This window comes from Bison bison, unplaced genomic scaffold (assembly GCF_000754665.1).
Source record: "Bison bison bison isolate TAMUID 2011002044 unplaced genomic scaffold, Bison_UMD1.0 scf7180017864141, whole genome shotgun sequence".
NCBI classification, from domain to species: Eukaryota; Metazoa; Chordata; class Mammalia; order Artiodactyla; family Bovidae; genus Bison; species Bison bison.
In genome coordinates, this window is record NW_011494713.1 from 4,064,769 (window position 1) to 4,081,919 (window position 17,151).

At 49.1% G+C, this 17,151-nt stretch overlaps 2 protein-coding genes across 4 annotated transcripts in view; one reads left to right on the top strand and one right to left on the bottom strand.

The window, feature by feature from the left end:
* KIF24 (kinesin family member 24) overlaps positions 1-6,715 on the top strand; it is a 74,239-nt gene extending 67,524 nt beyond the window's left edge. Inside the window, exons 12-14 of the mRNA XM_010840110.1 lie at positions 1,724-3,970; positions 5,154-5,247; positions 5,997-6,715. Of these exons, the coding sequence (XP_010838412.1) occupies positions 1,724-3,970; positions 5,154-5,247; positions 5,997-6,137 (2,482 nt within the window). The 3' untranslated portion in view covers positions 6,138-6,715. The remainder of the gene's footprint in view (positions 1-1,723; positions 3,971-5,153; positions 5,248-5,996) is intronic.
* Positions 6,716-8,117: 1,402 nt separating this feature from the next.
* Positions 8,118-17,151, bottom strand: part of UBAP1 (ubiquitin associated protein 1) — a 70,288-nt gene continuing 61,254 nt past the window's right edge. For 2 of the 3 annotated variants that reach the window (XM_010840113.1, XM_010840112.1), the window contains exons 5-7: positions 10,581-10,763; positions 9,780-9,881; positions 8,120-9,261 (exon numbers count right to left, since the gene is read on the bottom strand). In XM_010840113.1, coding sequence (XP_010838415.1) covers positions 9,121-9,261; positions 9,780-9,881; positions 10,581-10,763 — 426 coding nt within the window. In that variant the 3' untranslated portion in view covers positions 8,120-9,120. Of the gene's footprint in view, positions 9,262-9,779; positions 9,882-10,580; positions 10,764-17,151 lie in introns of all 3 variants that reach the window. The other variant, XM_010840111.1, reaches the window with a different exon arrangement.

Sequence of the window (17,151 nt, forward strand, 5' to 3'; positions counted from 1 at the left end):
TTCCAATGAACACCCAGGACTGATCTCCTTTAGGATGGACTGGTTGGATCTCCTTGCAGCCCAAGGGACTCTCAAGAGTCTTCTCCAACACCACAGTTCAAAAGCATCAATTCTTCTGCACTCAGTTTTCTTTGGAAGTTCAACTCTCACATCCATACATGACTACTGGAAAAAGCATAGCCTTGACAAGACGGACCTTTGTTGGCAAAGTAATGTCTCTGCTTTTTAATATGCTGTCTAGATTGGTCATAACTTTCCTTCCAAGGAGTCAGCATCTTTTAATTTCATGGCTGCAGTCACCATCTGCAGTGATTTTGGAGCCCAGAAAAATAAAGTCTGACACTGTTTCCACCATTTCCCCATCTATTTGCCGTGAAGTGATGGGACCAGATGCCATGATCTTAGTTTTCTGAATGTTGAGCTTTAAGCCAACTTTTTCACTCTCCTCTTTCATTTTCATCAAGAGGCTCTTTAGTTCTTCACTTTCTGCCATAAGGGTGGTGTCATCTGCATATCTGAGGTTATTGACTTAGTGACTTAGTCATGACTTTAGTCCTGTCCTTTGTCTCTTTGCTCACTGTTATCTGCTTCCCTGCCTCTCAGACCTGAAAGGAAGTCAAGTCTCAGTGTCAGGTTTACTATCTTGGTTTTCAGAAATGGCCAGAGGGGTCATTTGGCTACTACTAAGTGGATTAAAACCAAAACAATGGAAAAGACATTTTCTGAGAGCTCCCAGGCAGAAGTACAACTCCCTCCGTAAGGGATTTCAACACAGAATCTACAAGCAAGCCACTGCAGAGTCACATTTTACTTGATGTCTCCTTGTAAATCCAAATTCTTCCACTGCTTTTATTTTGTTTTAGGTATGACAGAGTGAGAGACTCTGATCTTGGCAACTCAATCCTAGCAGACTTAATTCTGGATTTTTCCATGTTCTCTAAAATTCCCTTGTAGAATAGAGCATGGCTCTCTTATTTCTCTATCTAGGGGCCAATTTTTGCCTCCCAGAGGACGTTTGGCAATGTCTGGAGACAATTTTGATTGTTGTGACAGGAAAGAAAGGTTGCTATGATCAAGGTAGAAGCCAAGGAAGTTGCTAAACATCCCGCAGGCACAAGACAGCTCCCCACAACAAAGAATGGTCTGAGCCCAGACACCGCTTAGTGCTGAGGTGGAAACCCTGGGGACAGACAGGTCGTTCCACCTTCATGGAATTAGCATAAGCCTACTTATTTCTGAGAGCTTTTGCTGCTTGAAGTGCCCAGCAGGTTGGAGGGAACTCATTTTTTCAGAGACACCTAAAAGGAGGTGGTTTGCAGGAAAAAAAGGCTCTGATTATGGAATAGTAGGTGAGGAGTAGACACATGGCTCCTGAATGGGCTGATCTTTAGGAAATGTAGTATGGGCCCTGCATGGACATAAGTTCTGAAACCAGCTCCTCTGGCCTGTCTCTCACGTGGATCTGTGGTATTTCAAACACTCTCCTGATCATGGAATATTGGATGCATGCTAACATCCTCAGAGAAGACACTGATCTTTGTTCAAGTAAAGCGACGTATTTCATGTTGAAATAGAATATCCACTTTATTCTTTCCTTTATTGTCTCCCAGATAAAAAAATAATTCCCAGTTCTTGTAATACTTTTTTTTGGTTTTTGTTTTCTCTGAAAGCTATAGGAAGGGAATTACAGGAATGTACATTAACATAAAATGGTCATTTACAGGGTCAAAGAACTAAAGAAAGGCATTAAATGTTGCACTCCAGCTAACAGTCGAAATCGAACATCTGGAAATTCTTCTAACGCTTCTCCAAAACGAATTCAGAGCTCTCCTGTGGCCTTGCCAGGGGACAAATATTCTCCCAAAAAAGTCAAGCTGGGGCTTCAGCAGCCTCTCACAGTGCCATCTGGCTCCATGAGAGGGAAGGCCCATCCTCTGGCTAGTCACCCAGCCAATATCCCTTTTGCTTCTGTACCTAAGGTTCCTGGCAGAGAGGGTGGCTCTCAAGGGAGTCCTCCCGGAGAGTGGGTCATTCAGACTAGCTCTAGCAAAGGAACCATGCTGTCTGGACATGTAGCCATAAAAAGGGCAGAAGAATCAGCTGCATTATGCTCTGAGAAAAACCCAATTGGCAACAAAACCCCCCTAGGCTGGGGAAGCAGGGCGCCAGGCCCGGGAGGGGACCTGGTCCGTGGTAAGCCGCCCTCCCGGTGCAAGAGAGTGCAGACTGTGCAGCCCGTGCAGAAGCAGCTTGTGTCTCGAGGCGAGCTCTCCTTTGGCAGCGTCCAGCGCTTATTGGAGTACGGTCAGGGCAGCAAGGTGGGTGCGCTGAGCTGGCCTGCCTCTGAAGCTTGGACCAACAACATCCCTGTGCAGCAGGAGGCAAGGGAGGAGCATTTGCGCTTTTACCACCAGCAGTTCCAGCAGCCACCTCTCCTCCAGCAGAAGTTACAGTACCAACCCCTGGAAAGGTTTTTATGCCGGTCCCGGCCCCCAGAGGGACAGCTCCAGAGTGACATCCCTCCTCCCTTCCACCCTCATCGTGCTGAGAGTCAGGATGGAGCCCAAGTCCCCCAAGCCGAGGACCCTGATGACAGCGACTTCAGTGAAGATTCTTTTTCACACGCCTCCTGTCAAAGGACCACAAAGCAGGGAAAGAGCCCGGAGAACAGCGAAGGCTCGTTCTTCCTTCATCAGAGGGAGCAAGGTCCTGAGGAGCAGGTGGCTGAAAGGCAGCAGAGTCTGTTTTTCAGCCCAGATGGTGACGAGGAGGGTGTAACTAGAAGCTGGGTGTACTCCAGGGACCCCGCAGGCCACAGAAGGATAGCGCTCGATCACGGCCACAGCCCAGGTCAGGTGCCCTTGGACTGGAGTGGAGAGGAGGACTTAGACTCCTCAGGGCCTTCTCCCAGAGAAGACCTGGCAGGGAAGTCTTACTGCTCACAGGTAGACTCTGTATATGATCGGGAAAGGGGTGGCGGCCCTGCTTTTGACCTCAGACAGGAAGCCTTCAGAAGTGAGGTTCCTGGACAGGCCGAGGGCAGCTTGCCATCCCTGGAGGAAGATGGTTTCACTTGCTCACTATCCCACATCGCAGTTCCTGGATCCCCAGACCAGAGAGACACAGTGAGCACACCCCTGAGAGAAGTCAGTGAGGACAGCCCAATTCTGGAGACGAGAACAATGAAAAACAGTAACCCTTTCCAAGGAGACGACTCTAAAGGTGAATTAGGCACATGCTCCAAGTATGCTTCTGGACTGATGGCTCCACTCACCATGTCCCTCCTGGAGAGCCTGGATGATGGGGGGGCTCCTTCCTGGGAGCAGCCAGCCCAGGCTGGAACTGCGCATGGTCTCGTGGCAGTGGACACAGAGGGGCCAGCAATGGGCCACACAGTGTCATCGGTTGATCCAGAGGCAGTCCTGCCAACGTCTTCGGCAACCGAGCACCTGTGGCTCTCCTCATCTCCCCCCGACGACAAGCCTGGGGGCAGTCTTCCAGCTCTGTCCCCATCACCCATCCGTCAGCGCCCACCTGACGAGCTGCCCAGCGGGGAGGCTGACCCGGGGGAGGCCTGCCAGAGCAGAGGGACCACACTCTTCTTCCGGGGGCACCGTGATGCCAATGCTGAGACAGAGCTGGACGGCTCCCAGGGTTTCCTGGGAAAGCCCTTCCTCACCTTACATCCTGGAGGACCCCACGCTGGGCCTACACTCACCCCCCGAGCTGGAAATAGTGATGTGGCTGACCAGCCCAGGGCCCAGGAGAGAAAGCAGCCGACTGGGCCCAGTTGGCCGGAACTGGGTTTCTCCACAGACCCCATCACACTGTCTTGCTACAAAGAGGACATTGCATGGCTCAAACATAGGCCAATCCCAAGGTCCTTAGCAAGGCCAGGCTCTCCCCTGGCGGCCAGCTGCTCTCCCGAGACCGCCAGGACACTCCGTCAGCCTGCCCTGGGACATGCACAGTAAGTTGGACTCTCCTACCTAGACTCGGGCCCTCTGGCATCCCTACTCCCATGCCAGCTTATTGTTCTGTCCTGGGAATAGCTACGGTTGGCTCAGAGACAGGCTGTTTGTCCACCTTTTCAAGGGAGCCTGCCTAGATGCATCTGACATGAGCAGTAGGAGTAAAATGTATTGGAGCAGGCCTGCCAGGGAGGATGGGCCCTCAGCCTGGGAAAGCTAGATGTGAGGGAGAGAAGGGAAGATCTGATCCCGTGACCAAGCCTGAGACCCGAGATGAGACCAGAATCCTCTTCATTCTGGTGGGTATGTATTCCTGGAAGTGCTGTCCCAGGACACAGCAGCAGCAGCCTGTGCCCCCAGAGCCACAGCATTCTAGGCACCTTCCAGGATGGCAAAGGTGGGAAACCGGCTGCTGACTGTGCTGCTGTCCCCAGAGGAGGCTGGATGGTGCAGCAGAATGACACAGCCTTGGAGGAGGTGAAAGGAGCGAGGGTCGAGGGCTAGAGGCGCAGGAGGGCAGGGTGGTGACAGATGCTTCTCTGTGAGGCCGCAGCCCTCCACTCTGGCTCCTGATTCCCAGGGCCAGCTGTCTGCCTGCTCACTGGGGCTTGGCCTGGGCCTTGGGCAAAGAGAAGGGCATGCAGGGATGTCCAGGGCAGGAGCCCACCTAGAGCCAAAGGACAATCATGCTGTTGTGTGGTCTCTACCCATCAGGGGGGTGTGACAGAAGGCAGATCCTCCAGCCTCTAGCCCAGACCCCCTTGCTCTGGTCCCTGAGCTCCCCACAGAGGAGAAATGCCCACAGGCTAGGTGGCAGGCTCTACCTTGTGCCACGTGCCAGCTGCAGTGGCACAGCCTTTAGCTTCTGTGCAGGGAAGCTGTGAGCAGCTCCTGCGGAGGAGAAGCAGCATCCAGCCCTGTCTCAGTGAACCCGGGAGGCCCTAGGGGGCAGCTCCCAAAGCCACTGTCTCTTCCCAGTACCTCATAACTACTCCCTAGTCCCTTGACAAGCCCTGAAAAGAATGGGTGAAGAGGCAGGAGATGGTGGGGAGCTCGTTCCCATCAAAGCCTCGACCTCTTTGGGAAGAAGCAGCTCCTGGCCTAGAAATGAGGCTCAGTTCCAGAAAGCTGCCCATGAGAGATGGGAGGCCCAAGGCTCACAGCATCCCCTCTGCTTCCCAGGCAGGTGGTCATCCAAGCACACCAGGAACAGCTGGATGAAATGGCTGAGTTGGGCTTCAAGGAGGAGACCCTGATGAGCCAGCTGGCTCCTACTGTAAGTGGTCTTGGCTGGAGCCTCCAGGGCTCTTGGGACTTAGCCTGCAGCTAGTTTGACATTATTTAGTCACTAAGTCATGTCTGACTCTTTGGCAGCCCCATGGACTGTTGCCTACCAGGCTCCTCTGTCCATGGAATTCTCCAGGTAAGAATACTGGAGTTAAGTTGCCATTTCCTTCTCCAGGGGATCGTCCCGACCCAGGGACTGAACCCACGTCTCCTGAATTGGCAGGCCTGTTCTTTACCACGGAGCCACCAGGGAAGTCCAGCTAGTTAGATAGTCATCCCTGTTTCCTGCAGTGTGTTCAGAAAGGCTCTGCTGCCACACTGTAGCTTTGTGGAGGCTTTGAGCCTTCTCTTGCCACTCCTCTGAGCTGGCTTGAGGGGCGCAAGGACAGGTGGGAGATGGCGTGACACTCCGCATTCCCAGGTCAGTGTTTCCAGCCTCTCTCCTTGCCATTCTGCCTTCCTAGTGGCTTGTTGGAGGCCCCTCCCTGTGATCGTAACAGTGACTTGCCTTATGCAGACCAGAGGTACTTCTACAAAAACACCCTTTTGCCCTGCAGATACCTCTCTCTGTAGAGAAGTGGGCCCACCCTATGCCATGGTGACTATCCTTCAGGTTTTCCAACTGGAGGAAGGGCCTGGGCTCTGAAATCCTCCTGCAAGAGAAGGGATTAGAAAAGCAGATATGACAGAGGGCCAGTAACAGCAGAAGCTCCGTTTGACCTTTGTTTCCTTTCTCAGGATTTTGAAGGTTTTGTGATCCAGCTAGATGAAATCATGGTTCTGAAGTCCAAGTGCATCCAGAGTCTGAGGAGCCAGCTACAGCTATACCTGGCCTGCCACAAGCCAGCTGCAGGCCCCGAGAGGACAGCGGTGTCTTAGAGTGGAGTTGGTACGGGGTGGCTGGGCTCTCAAGAGCTGGAGGGGCCTCCACCAGGTCCCCCTGCAGATCTCGGCACCCACTCCCTTGTCCCACCCATGCTGGTCTCTCCCTCACCGCTCATGGCCTGGGCTGGGTCCCAGCTCCTCTCTCAGAGCGAGCATCTGTCCAGTTCCAAGCACAGGGGCTTCTGCCGGGAAGGACAGATGAGCCTGAACAACTTCTAATAGGTCTCTCCCTTTTCTTTGCGGTTGAAGATTTGCATTACTGACCCTTTGTAGAAACACAGTTGGGGCTAATAACCCTGTAGATGTTTCTGAATTTGGGGGTCTGAGGATGGGGGGGCCGGGCTGGTCAGCGGTAACTTATAGATTGGAGGTCGCAAGCTAGGGGAGAGAACATGCTGAGCCTAGAGGTTTTACCAGCCGGATTCTGTGCCTTCCTCCAGGACTACTTGGTCAAAAACTATAAACGCTGGTGCTAGTGGGTGGCGGCTGGGTGAGATCTGCCCCACTAGCCCTCGGGAGGTTAGCTTCTGAAAATGTAAAATGAATAAACCGTAACTCAATGTCTTTAACAGGAGCAGATGTGGGACAGGTCTTTTGCTTCCAGTTCTCCTCCCTCCCTGCAACCCAGTATTTAGACGGAAGAGGGCGCTCGCACCACTGCATTCTTTTCCAATCTCTGCCTTTTGCTGAGACCATCTGCCTGCATCATATTCCTAAGTGCTATCTGTGAGTCCTCACTCACCGCACTCCCCGACAGAATAGCCGAATGGCTGGAGTATCTCAGGCAAGTCCATCTCCTAGCCTCACCTTTATCCAGGGTTGCCCTGGCCATCTGCTCGCCCTTTCAGTGGCCTGTGTTCAGTGCCTTGGCAGTAAGTGCTCTGGCCAGTGAGACTCGAAAGCAGTTTTACACACATACATGCACCCCTTCATGTGAGTTGTTTGCTGTGTATCTTTTTAGCAGAAAGAAGCTTAAGAAATACCAGGTACCCATACAATTTGGAAGTGTCACACACAAAAAGACTGGCTTCCCTTCTTCCTGTGACCTTGACCTCTCCCTCAACTTCCTAACACTTATTAATTTATGAAACTGTTTTTCTCAGCGCAGTTTTGTTTTGTGTGTCCATTGGATTACAAACTTTATTAAAAAATACAAAACATGAAAAAAAAAAGAAATACCAGGTAGTCAATTACTTACCAAGGCCACCTTGGATCAAGTTGAGATTCACATGTCAAAGCCTTGGCCCTGACACCCATTTTCATATGAAATTTTGACCTCTTGTAGAAGTTAAAGGATAACTTCTACAAATTTTAAAAGAAGGGTTTAATTAATTTTAAAGGCCAGAAGACAGGCTAACTGGCTTTCTGAGACAATGGCCATGCCTCATCTGACCACCAGAGGGCGGCCTCTTTCCAGCTTACTGCTTCCCAGCCCAAAGGTTCTGTATCCTCACATCATCACTACAAAAATTAGAGACCCATCCAAGCCAAGAGCACAGGGAGGACTGTGGGAGAGAGAGTATTACAACTAAGGACAAGAAGCTGGGATAAATCTAGTGCCATTGAATACAAAAGCACCACTGAGAGCTAGTGAAGCAGTCTGAATCCCCGTCCTACCTGTGCAACACATAAATATGCCTGATGCTGCTCACAGGACAAGGGACTTATTCCTCACTTCTGAGTGTCTCCCCCAAAGGCCCAGCCTGTCTCACTTCCACAGTCAGTCTTGCAGGAAGGCACATGTCTATGTCCTTAACCCAGAGACCGAGCTAGGTCAGGTTTAAACAGACCCTTGTATCTAGGCCTGCCTTTGCAAACCAAAAACCTGGGTTCCACAGGCCTAAGAATTGGAAGAAAGGAGTGAAATGACACAAAATGGTTAGCTTCTGTTCCATCCCCAGCAAATCCGCTTACCACTCACTAACCTCCACCCTGCAGCGAAACATTCCTTGGCAATAAATCATCACAACAGGATATACCTTTTAGATTTTTATTAGTAGTTCTCTCTGAAGAATCAAAATAGTTAGCAAATTACTTTAGATTCATCAAGACTGTATATCCTTTGTATTTAGATCTTTAATGATGTACAACATAATACAAAACAAACCAAAGAGACTGATTTCTATGACTAGGTGTTATTCGTTGTGTCGTCCTAGAGCAGGGGCCGGAGGGAGAGGCTGTTCTCCAGGGAGAACTGAGGTGGAGTTAGTGCTGGGGGACTAAATCATGGCCTGCTTTTTCCCTGCTTGATGTGCTGGGAAGGGACAAATGATTCCTTAAACTGACGACTGCTTCCTAGAGTTGGGGGCTCTAAAATCCTGGGTAGCAGAAGATTGTAGTCCAAACCAGGCCAAAAGAAACAGGCTGGGGCAGGGAAGTGTGGTAACTGCCTGGCAGAAAAGGCAAACTCAGGGCCCCAAGGGGTAAAGGGCATTCTCTGCACCTCAGAGACACTGCAGAACCAGTGTCACACTAAGTGACATTGTTAAAAGGGGAAAAAACAAAACCCTGGAAGAACCTTTCAATTGCACTCAACTTGGATTAGAGGTCAGCCCACTCTTGCGGACGAGGGAACATCTAGCCCCGAAGCAGCACTGAGTCTGGCCCCACCACCTCCTCCCCCCCAGCTCCTTCTGGCAGCTGGGCCAGGTTTCGGCTGAAGCCATACAGATCCCAAAAAGACCAGAGAAGTCAATCTGGAGGGCCAAGGCGGGAAGGACACTTCTCAGGATACAAATACTTTTAATATGGAAGGAGCCAGGACAGTTCTGGGGGCATGTGCATGCCCAAATCTTACCCACTTTCTCCCCAGCTCAGGACCTAGGCTTGTAGAGACTTGGCAAGCACAGTCTCCACACCTGACCTTCCACCCCCAAAAGAAAATCCGGAAGTGTGCCCCTTCTCCTTCCCCACAGGAGGGCTCCTCAGGGCCTCCTGCAGGGGTGGTTCTGTGGCAGGGCCGTGGCAGGGCCTCATCTCAGCTGGCTCCCGCCCGAGCCATGAGGTCTTCCAGAGCACTGTCCTGGTCGTTGTTGTGTAATAGCAGAGCTTCCTTAATATCTTTCAGTTCAAAGCCCATTTCCTTAAATTTGCTCATTAACTGAAGAAATTCCATCATCTAAAGAGAAGTAAGAGAATATAGATTCAAGAAAGGGTTCTGGCCACATAGTACAGCTGAGCGGCAAAATACACACCTAAGGGGCTGCTCGGGAGGGCATCCTTGCCGGAGCCTCTCAGGTCCCTGAGCAAGCAGAGGAGGGCCATGGAGGAAGACAGGTTGATGCCACAGCCAGGACCCAAATCTTACCGACCTTCATTCAGGTCCCACCATCCACATCCATGCTCCCATCCAGCCTAGGCAAAATGACTAGCCATCTCCCCCATCATCCGAAAGTATGGCTTTTGCCCAAGTCATTTTTTTCCATCCCTTCCCTGGGATCTTTGACGGTCTTCAACCTGATACTTCCATGTGAGCCAAACATCCACATGCCTGTCTGGACACGGGAGATTCTTGCTCCAACTAGTTCTGCCTACAGTCAACGGGAGGGATGAAGGCTGTGGAACAGGAGTGCCCCCAAGACAGACTGCTTTGTCCCTTCTTTCCAGAGGGTTCCCATGAAGCATGGAGGCGCCTACCTTTTCCTCTGAACACTGCTGCATTTCTAGAGCCTCTTCCACCAAAAGAGGGTCGAAGCCCTTCTCACAGAGCTGTCCATGTGCAAAGAGATAGTCGAGAATCTAAGAAAACAAAGAGTTTAGCACCTACTACCACTGTTTTCTGTGCTTCCCAAAAGTCTTACACAGATCAACACGTCTGCTTCCCACCTTGACTGTTACATCCTGGATAGGACTTGACTTTGTACCTTGAACTGTGTCCAACACAGCAGGACCTCAGTGACTATTTGCTGATAGACACACCCTTCTAAATATGCATTGACAGTCTTCAAAAGAGTTCCTGTCAGCCGACTCACATCTCCCAACTGACGTCAACCCCATAGCCTGGGCAGGATATTCTCCTAAGAAACCACCCAAGTCAGAAAGTGCCCCCAAGGCTTAGGGCTCCAGTACCCTAGATTAGAACTGCCTGGGTGCTTCTGACAGGATAGACATTTGTGGAAGAAGACATCTAACCATACCTCAAGCCTATTCTGCCACTGCCTCAGGAGAAGCAGAGAAGGGGGTAACTGGATAGGGTAGTCCTCAACTCCAGGACTCCAAGTCTGTCCCTCAGCCCAGGTCCCAAAGCAGCCCCCAAAACACAAGCGCTGCTGGAAACCCCCAACAAAGCCCCCCTGAGTCCTGCCCGCCCTCCCTAATCACAGGAAAAGACAATGGTGCTGTGAGTGAGGGACTCTAGGACAGAGGCAGGACACTTCCAGCTCCCGAGATCGGGGACCTCTCCCCTGCCCCTGGCCCTGTGGCTGGCTAACCACTCACCTGCTCGATATTCTCTCCTTTCTTCTTCATGGCTCTCAAGACACACTCGTATGAGTAGCCCATGTTGACCACTGTCTCCACACAGTGCCGCTCACTGGGGGACAGCGCCTGCAGTTCAGAGTGAGCCTGGGGACAGCTGGGAGTGTTGGGCACTTGTGACACTGAGAAATTAGGAGGTGTGACCTAGTGGGAAAGAAACAAAGGATTAAGGCAAGAAGACAGACCCAGGCCCCAGAAGACAAGTCACCGAAGTGGCCCAATCCAGGGGTTTATCAATCCTGACCTAATCAAACCTCCAGTCAAGTAACCTGCCTGCAAGAAAGGGTCAGATTTCTGGCCAGACGTCCTGAGGAAGAACAAAGGGGTACGGGAGCTCCAGCTGAGGGACAGAAAAGTTGGGAAGACACCTGCAAGTGTGGCTGTCCTCTGACCTCATCCCGCCTTGCAGAGTGAGGAAGCACCATGAAAGCACATGCCCTTTCCTGCCCAAATCCCCTGGGTTTGCAGTGGAGAACGAAGTTCTGAAAAGCGCCTTTGGTAGCACCTTGCTGGCTGCTATGACTTCTCTCCAGGGCTCCATTATCCCTTTCCTAAACTGCCGTATCTGAGTACTAGAGGGATCATTAATCTCAAACCCCCTCACTCCGGAATTGACTGTCCCAGTAACCATGTCCATCACGTCCCAGTGTCGTCGTCACATCTATCACTGGGCTGGGTAGACGGCCAGCTCAGGGCTCCCATGCTCTGAGGGCACTGCCCTTCTGCCCCACACCGTGTACTGTGCTTTGATTCCCTGCAACAGCTACTGTCCTTCAAAAGCAAGGCTGAAGACTACCACCCCTCCAGGCTGTACCCTCAAGGACTGGAACATGGTCCCTAGGGCTCAGCCTCTACTGCACTGGCTACAGGCGGCCTACTCCTACCACCGGCCCCCAGCCTGACTGGACAGACTCCCAGACTTAAACCCTACCACCACTTCTGATAATAATCAGCCCCAAGGCAAAAAGGCAGCTCACTCCCAGGCTGAAGGACAGAACCACCATGGGAAAAGCTCTCTGACAACTTGGCTCATCTCCCAAGAACCAGGAAAAATCATCCAAGAAAACTTTATTTAACCCTCTCCTTTTTTGGGGGGGTGGGGGAGAGAAAGAGAGGAGGAAAGAAGCCTGCTTATCCTAGAAGCATGTTCAAAATTCTATAGCTATAACCAGATACTCTCCTCCAAGTCAGCTGGGGGAAGCCAAGAAGCCTCAAAGCCTGCAGTGTCTGCTGAACCCTCTCACCAGAGCACACTCCAGGCAGTACAGTCCTGGGGCTCAGTCATCAGGTTACAAGAGTCACGACAGGGCATGGGAACTGGAGCACACCAGTCTGGCCACTTTGCAGGCCCCAAGACTCTGTCTTTTTAGGGGCAGGCTCTGCCTGGGCCTGAAAATACCAATAGCCAAACAGCATCTTGTTCGCATTACTGGCACAGTACTTCTCACACAAGAAGGAGCTCTCAGACGTTAGGTACAATGTCACTTGCAGTTCTGAATGCTGGAAGCCTGGCTCTGAGCTTGAAACTTACACAGCCCTGATATGCGTGTCTGTGTGCTCAGCGGCTCAGTCATAATCAACTCTCTGTGACCCAAGGACTGTAGCTCGCCAGGCTTCTCTGTCCTCAGAATTTTCCACAAGGAGTTGCCATTTTCTCCTCTAAGGGATCTTCTCAACCCAGAGATTGAACCTGCATCTCCTGCGTCTCCTGCACTGGCAGGCGAATTCTTTACCACTGAGCCAGCTAGAAAAGCCTGGGCCCTGATACATTGATTCTACCTTCCAAAATCTACTAAAATGATAATAAAACTGTATTAACCTTAGAAAAAGAAGGCATAACAGAGGACAATGTATTTCAATGAAATTTTAGAAGGTGGAGTGCTAACGGAGGCAGAATAACTGGCAGAAACAGTGAAGTTAAAGTGGGAGATGGAGAGTCAGTCCAGCAGGAGACCCCTGAGAAGGTTTCAGCATGTGGAAGCACCAGGTACTGTTGGGGTAAGGCAAAGTACGAAGGCAGTGATAGCAGAAAACCCTCAGGCAGACCTTCCCCAACCCACCTTCTGCAGAGATCCAAGGTTTACTCTAGAAAATCGGAATCAATACCAAAAAGGACTGAGGACACCAGGCACAGCATATGGCAGAATGAGGTATAAGAACCAAAACGGGATTGAGTAAGCCTCTTTCAGTATCCTCACTTTCTTTAGCCTTCAAGCAGAATTCTTAGATAAACTTTAATAGCCCCCAAGATCTTCATATGTTGATGTTTTACAGAGCTCCCTTCAAAGCCCTGGTGGCTCAGACAGTAAAGCATCTGCCTGAGGGCCAGGCAGAGGGAGACTCGGGTTCGATCCCTGGGTCAGGAAGATCCCTTGGAGAAGGAAATGGCGGCCCACTCTAGTACTCTTGCCTGGAAAATCCCATGGATGGAGGAGGCTGGTAGGCTACAGTCTGTGGGGTCGCAAAGAGTCGGTAACAACTGAGCGACCTCACTTTGACTTTCTTCAAAGCCTTCTCTGGTGGCTCAGATGGTAAAATCTGCCTGCAATGCAGGAGACCCACGTTCAATCCCTGGATCGGGAAGATCCCCTGGAGAAGGGAATGGCAACCCAGTCCAGTATTCTTGCCTGGAGAATTCCATGGACCGAGGAGCCATGGAAGTCAGGCTATAGTCCATGGAGTCACAAAGAATCAGACACAACTGAGTAACTTTCACTTCAAAGCCAACTAACTAGTCAGTCTTAACGACCAGCAGGCACACCCCAACATACATATTCCCCCCATTTTGACTGTTTTTCTTTTAGTGATTCACTCTTAAAAGTGAACAGAAAGCCAAAGCCAAGGACATAAGACCAAACCAGAAGAGAGAAAAGACAAAGCACTTGGAAATTTAAAATAAAGCTTTTATTTAAAAGATTATGAGATTTTTTAAAAATGGTATGATAGTCAAGGATACGTTTCAGATAGTAAAACATAAAGTCAAAGAGAGAGAAAAGAGATAGCAAATTAGAAAAACAGCCAAGGAGGTCCAACATCCAGCTTATAGGAAGAACAGAGAAAACAGAAAAGTATAACACCAAAAACAAACCACAACAACCAGATTTTGAAAACTGAGCTGAGCCTTTGCTTGAAAGGATCCAGGAGGGTCAAGCACAATAAGTGAAGATAAGCACAATAAGTGACATTTACACTGGTAAATGTCAAATCTCCAGAAATGAAAAAAAGGATCCCTAAAGCTTTGGGAGTAGGGGAAGAAATCCGAATGGCACAGTACTGCTGGAAATCAGAGGTGCTTGTACTTCAATTTGAGAGCTTTCTGTTTTTAATTTTTATTTATTTATGGCTGCATGGGGTTTTCACTGCTGTGTGCGCACTTTTCTCTAGTTGCATCAAGCTGGGGCTACCCTCTAGCTGTGGTGCACAGGCTTCTATGACGGTGGCTTCTGGTGTTGCGGAGCACGGCTCTAGGTGCGCAGGCTTCAGGAGTTGCAGCTCCCGGGCTCCAGAGCACAGCTTTGGCACCCGGGCTTAGCTGCTCCAAGGCATGTGGAATCTTCCCAACCAGGGACTGAACTCATGTCCCCCTGTTGGCAGGCAAATTCTTAACCAGTGGACCACCAGGAAGTCCCTGGAAGTTTTTTTGTTTTTAAGGGAGTAACGTCTTAAAAATTTTTTAAGAAAAATGATCTTCAACTAAAATCTAAATTGAGCCAAACTATTATTCACACACGAGGATAAAATTTAGACATTTTTGGATATTCAAGGATTCAAAAACAATAGGTTAACCAACAAAATTGAATGTATTTGAATGAGAAAATTATCACTAGGTCTTTTGACACTCTTGGAGCATTTGGACAGAACTAGCAACAGGCATAAAGAAATTATACAATTTTTAATGGGGCAGTTAAACTATAAGAAATAAAAGCTACCAAGAAAATCCTCATCACCACCACAGTATACCATCCCAATCATAATATTAACTAACATTAACTGAACCAAAACTTGTGATATAAATATGATGAAAGATACAAGAAGGTGGAGCAAAGCCTACTATAAGGGCTAAATGCTCAACTTACTGTAACAGGAAGTATAAACTTGTCTAAAATTAATAAATTTAGAAAATGCAATGTAAGCATCCAATTTAAAAATAGAGATAAATCCCAGTATAAACAGTTTGAAGAGTTAAAAGTACCTGACTATGGGAAGCAAAACGAATCAGGGAGAAGTGAGGCAGGAAACTACTCTTTTTCAATACAAGCCTTTTAAATGCTACTTGGTTTCATTAAAATATTCTTGTATTACTTTGATAAAAATAAATTCATTTTTTATTTTTTAAAATGTTTCAGTTCTTCTTTGTGTCTTTTTCAAAGCTTCCTATTTTTTTCCTATTTCGTTTTTTGGCTGTGCCATGTGACTTGTGGGATCTTAGTCCTGTCCAGGAATGGAACCCAGGGCCATGGCAATGGAAGTGCCAATTCCTAACCACTGGACCGCAAGAGAAGCCTCTCCTTTTTTTAATCTAGAGATGGAGAGTGACTCTCTAAGTATTAAAACAATGGCAACATGAGAAATGATCAACAGATTCAAGCACCAAAAAGCTAAGAGATTATATATTATCAGAAATCATTTGAAATACAATTTAAGAGTGCACTGGCACTTCTCGTATCCTTCCTGGCTACAGGAAGTAAACTGAGAACTCAAGTACAAGGAAGAAGGCAAATGTTTCACTGAAGTTTATCTGACAGAGTAGAGAATATACAGCCATACCTAGAGAAAGAGAACCCGATGGCAGATGAGCCTAACCTGTGAGCAGAGCAAGGCCTCTGGCGGGGCTGAGCCACAGCGGGGCAGAGACACTGATGAGGGCTAGAGCAGGCAGCTCTGTGCTGCACAGAGTAAGGGCACATCACAGGACTGTTCCTCTCAAGATAACCCCTGGAGTTCTCAACTGCTAACATTAGTTTATACAAACAATGACACATGAAAATCTGAAAAATGAGACCCGAACCCTGGGCCTGAAATAGATGACAAGAACTAAATTCTGGAAATTCCCTGGGAGTTCCCATGTGAAGGATGTATACGGGCCAGCTGACGACCATCACCCCCTACCTCCAGTCACTGTCTTGAAGAGAAGTGCTTCTCTCACCAGTAAAGGTTCCAACTAGCAGCTTCAAAGACTCACTAAGATAGAAAGCCATCCTAGAGCAAAGCCTAGGATGGAACTAGGCTTTGCTCCCTAGGAGTAAGGACCTCGGCTTCCTTAAAAGATCACCACAACTCCAAGTCTGTTTAAAGCTGCCCCCACAGGGCAGCAAATCCCCAGACCGGGATGAAGCAGGGACCCTACTACCCTAAAATGGATGGGCCCAAAACAAACTGCACAATCAGATGTGTCAAAGAATGATGAGTGTTCTGGTTTGAGAAATACCTTCTGTAATTAGTTCACCGGCTTTGGTCTCTCAATGGTTCACTTTAACACTCTTAAGATAGATGGGGGTGAGGGTGGGGGATGGTGGTGGCTAAGGATCCCTAACCTTCTGGAGTGTTTTTAATTTCTCTAAAGCATGCAATGAATTAGGGAGCAGAGAGGAGTATCCTGCTGACTAGAGCCCAACCACAAACCAGGGCGAATTAGGATAAGGCCCATGCTAAGAGATGTTACAGGCTTCACTGGGGACTTCAACAGTAAAGAATCCACCTGCCAATGCAGAAGATATCCCTGGGTCAGGAAGATCCCCTGGAGAAGGAAATAGCAATCCACTCCAGTATTCTTGCCTGGGAAATCCCATGGACTTGAGGAGCCTGGTGAGCTACAGTCCTTGGGGTCGCAAAGAGGTAGACATGACTGAGCGACTAAACAAAAACAAGAGATATTTATGCACTCTACTGAGTTTTCTGGGCCAAGGTCCATGGACATTTACAGGCAGCAGTAAGCTCTCTGACAATGGAAGCACTCACACAGAAACAATCACTTATCAAGAACGTTACCGCTGGGAACCTGCACTCTTTCTAAGGCAGGCCAAAGCTCATCTTTTCTACCAGCTAAGAGCAGGCTGATTATGATTTCAGAGATATCCGACCAATATAACCAGGCTCCTTTCTGACTCTAAATACCGCCTTGATATGCTGTTATTTAAAAATCTGAACTGGTATAACAAAATCTTGGACTTCTATGATTTCTATTCTATAATACAATAACGTATTATTCTGTGCTGCTGCAACAACCACATAAAGTAACCTCCCTGTATATGCAACTTCTCTGTGTGACCAAATCAGATTTCCTTCAAGATGATACAGTTCAGCTCAGTCGCTGAGTCGTGTCCAACTCTTTGCAACCCCATGGACTGTAGCACGCCAGGCCTCCCTGTCCATCAGCAACACCCAGAGCTTGCTCAAACTCATGTCCATCGAGTCGGTGATGCCATCCAACCATCTCATCCTCTGTTGTTCCCCTCTCCTCCTGCCTTCAATCTTTCCCAGTATCAGGGTCCTTTCCAATGAGTCAGTTCTTCGCATCAGGTGGCCAAACTCA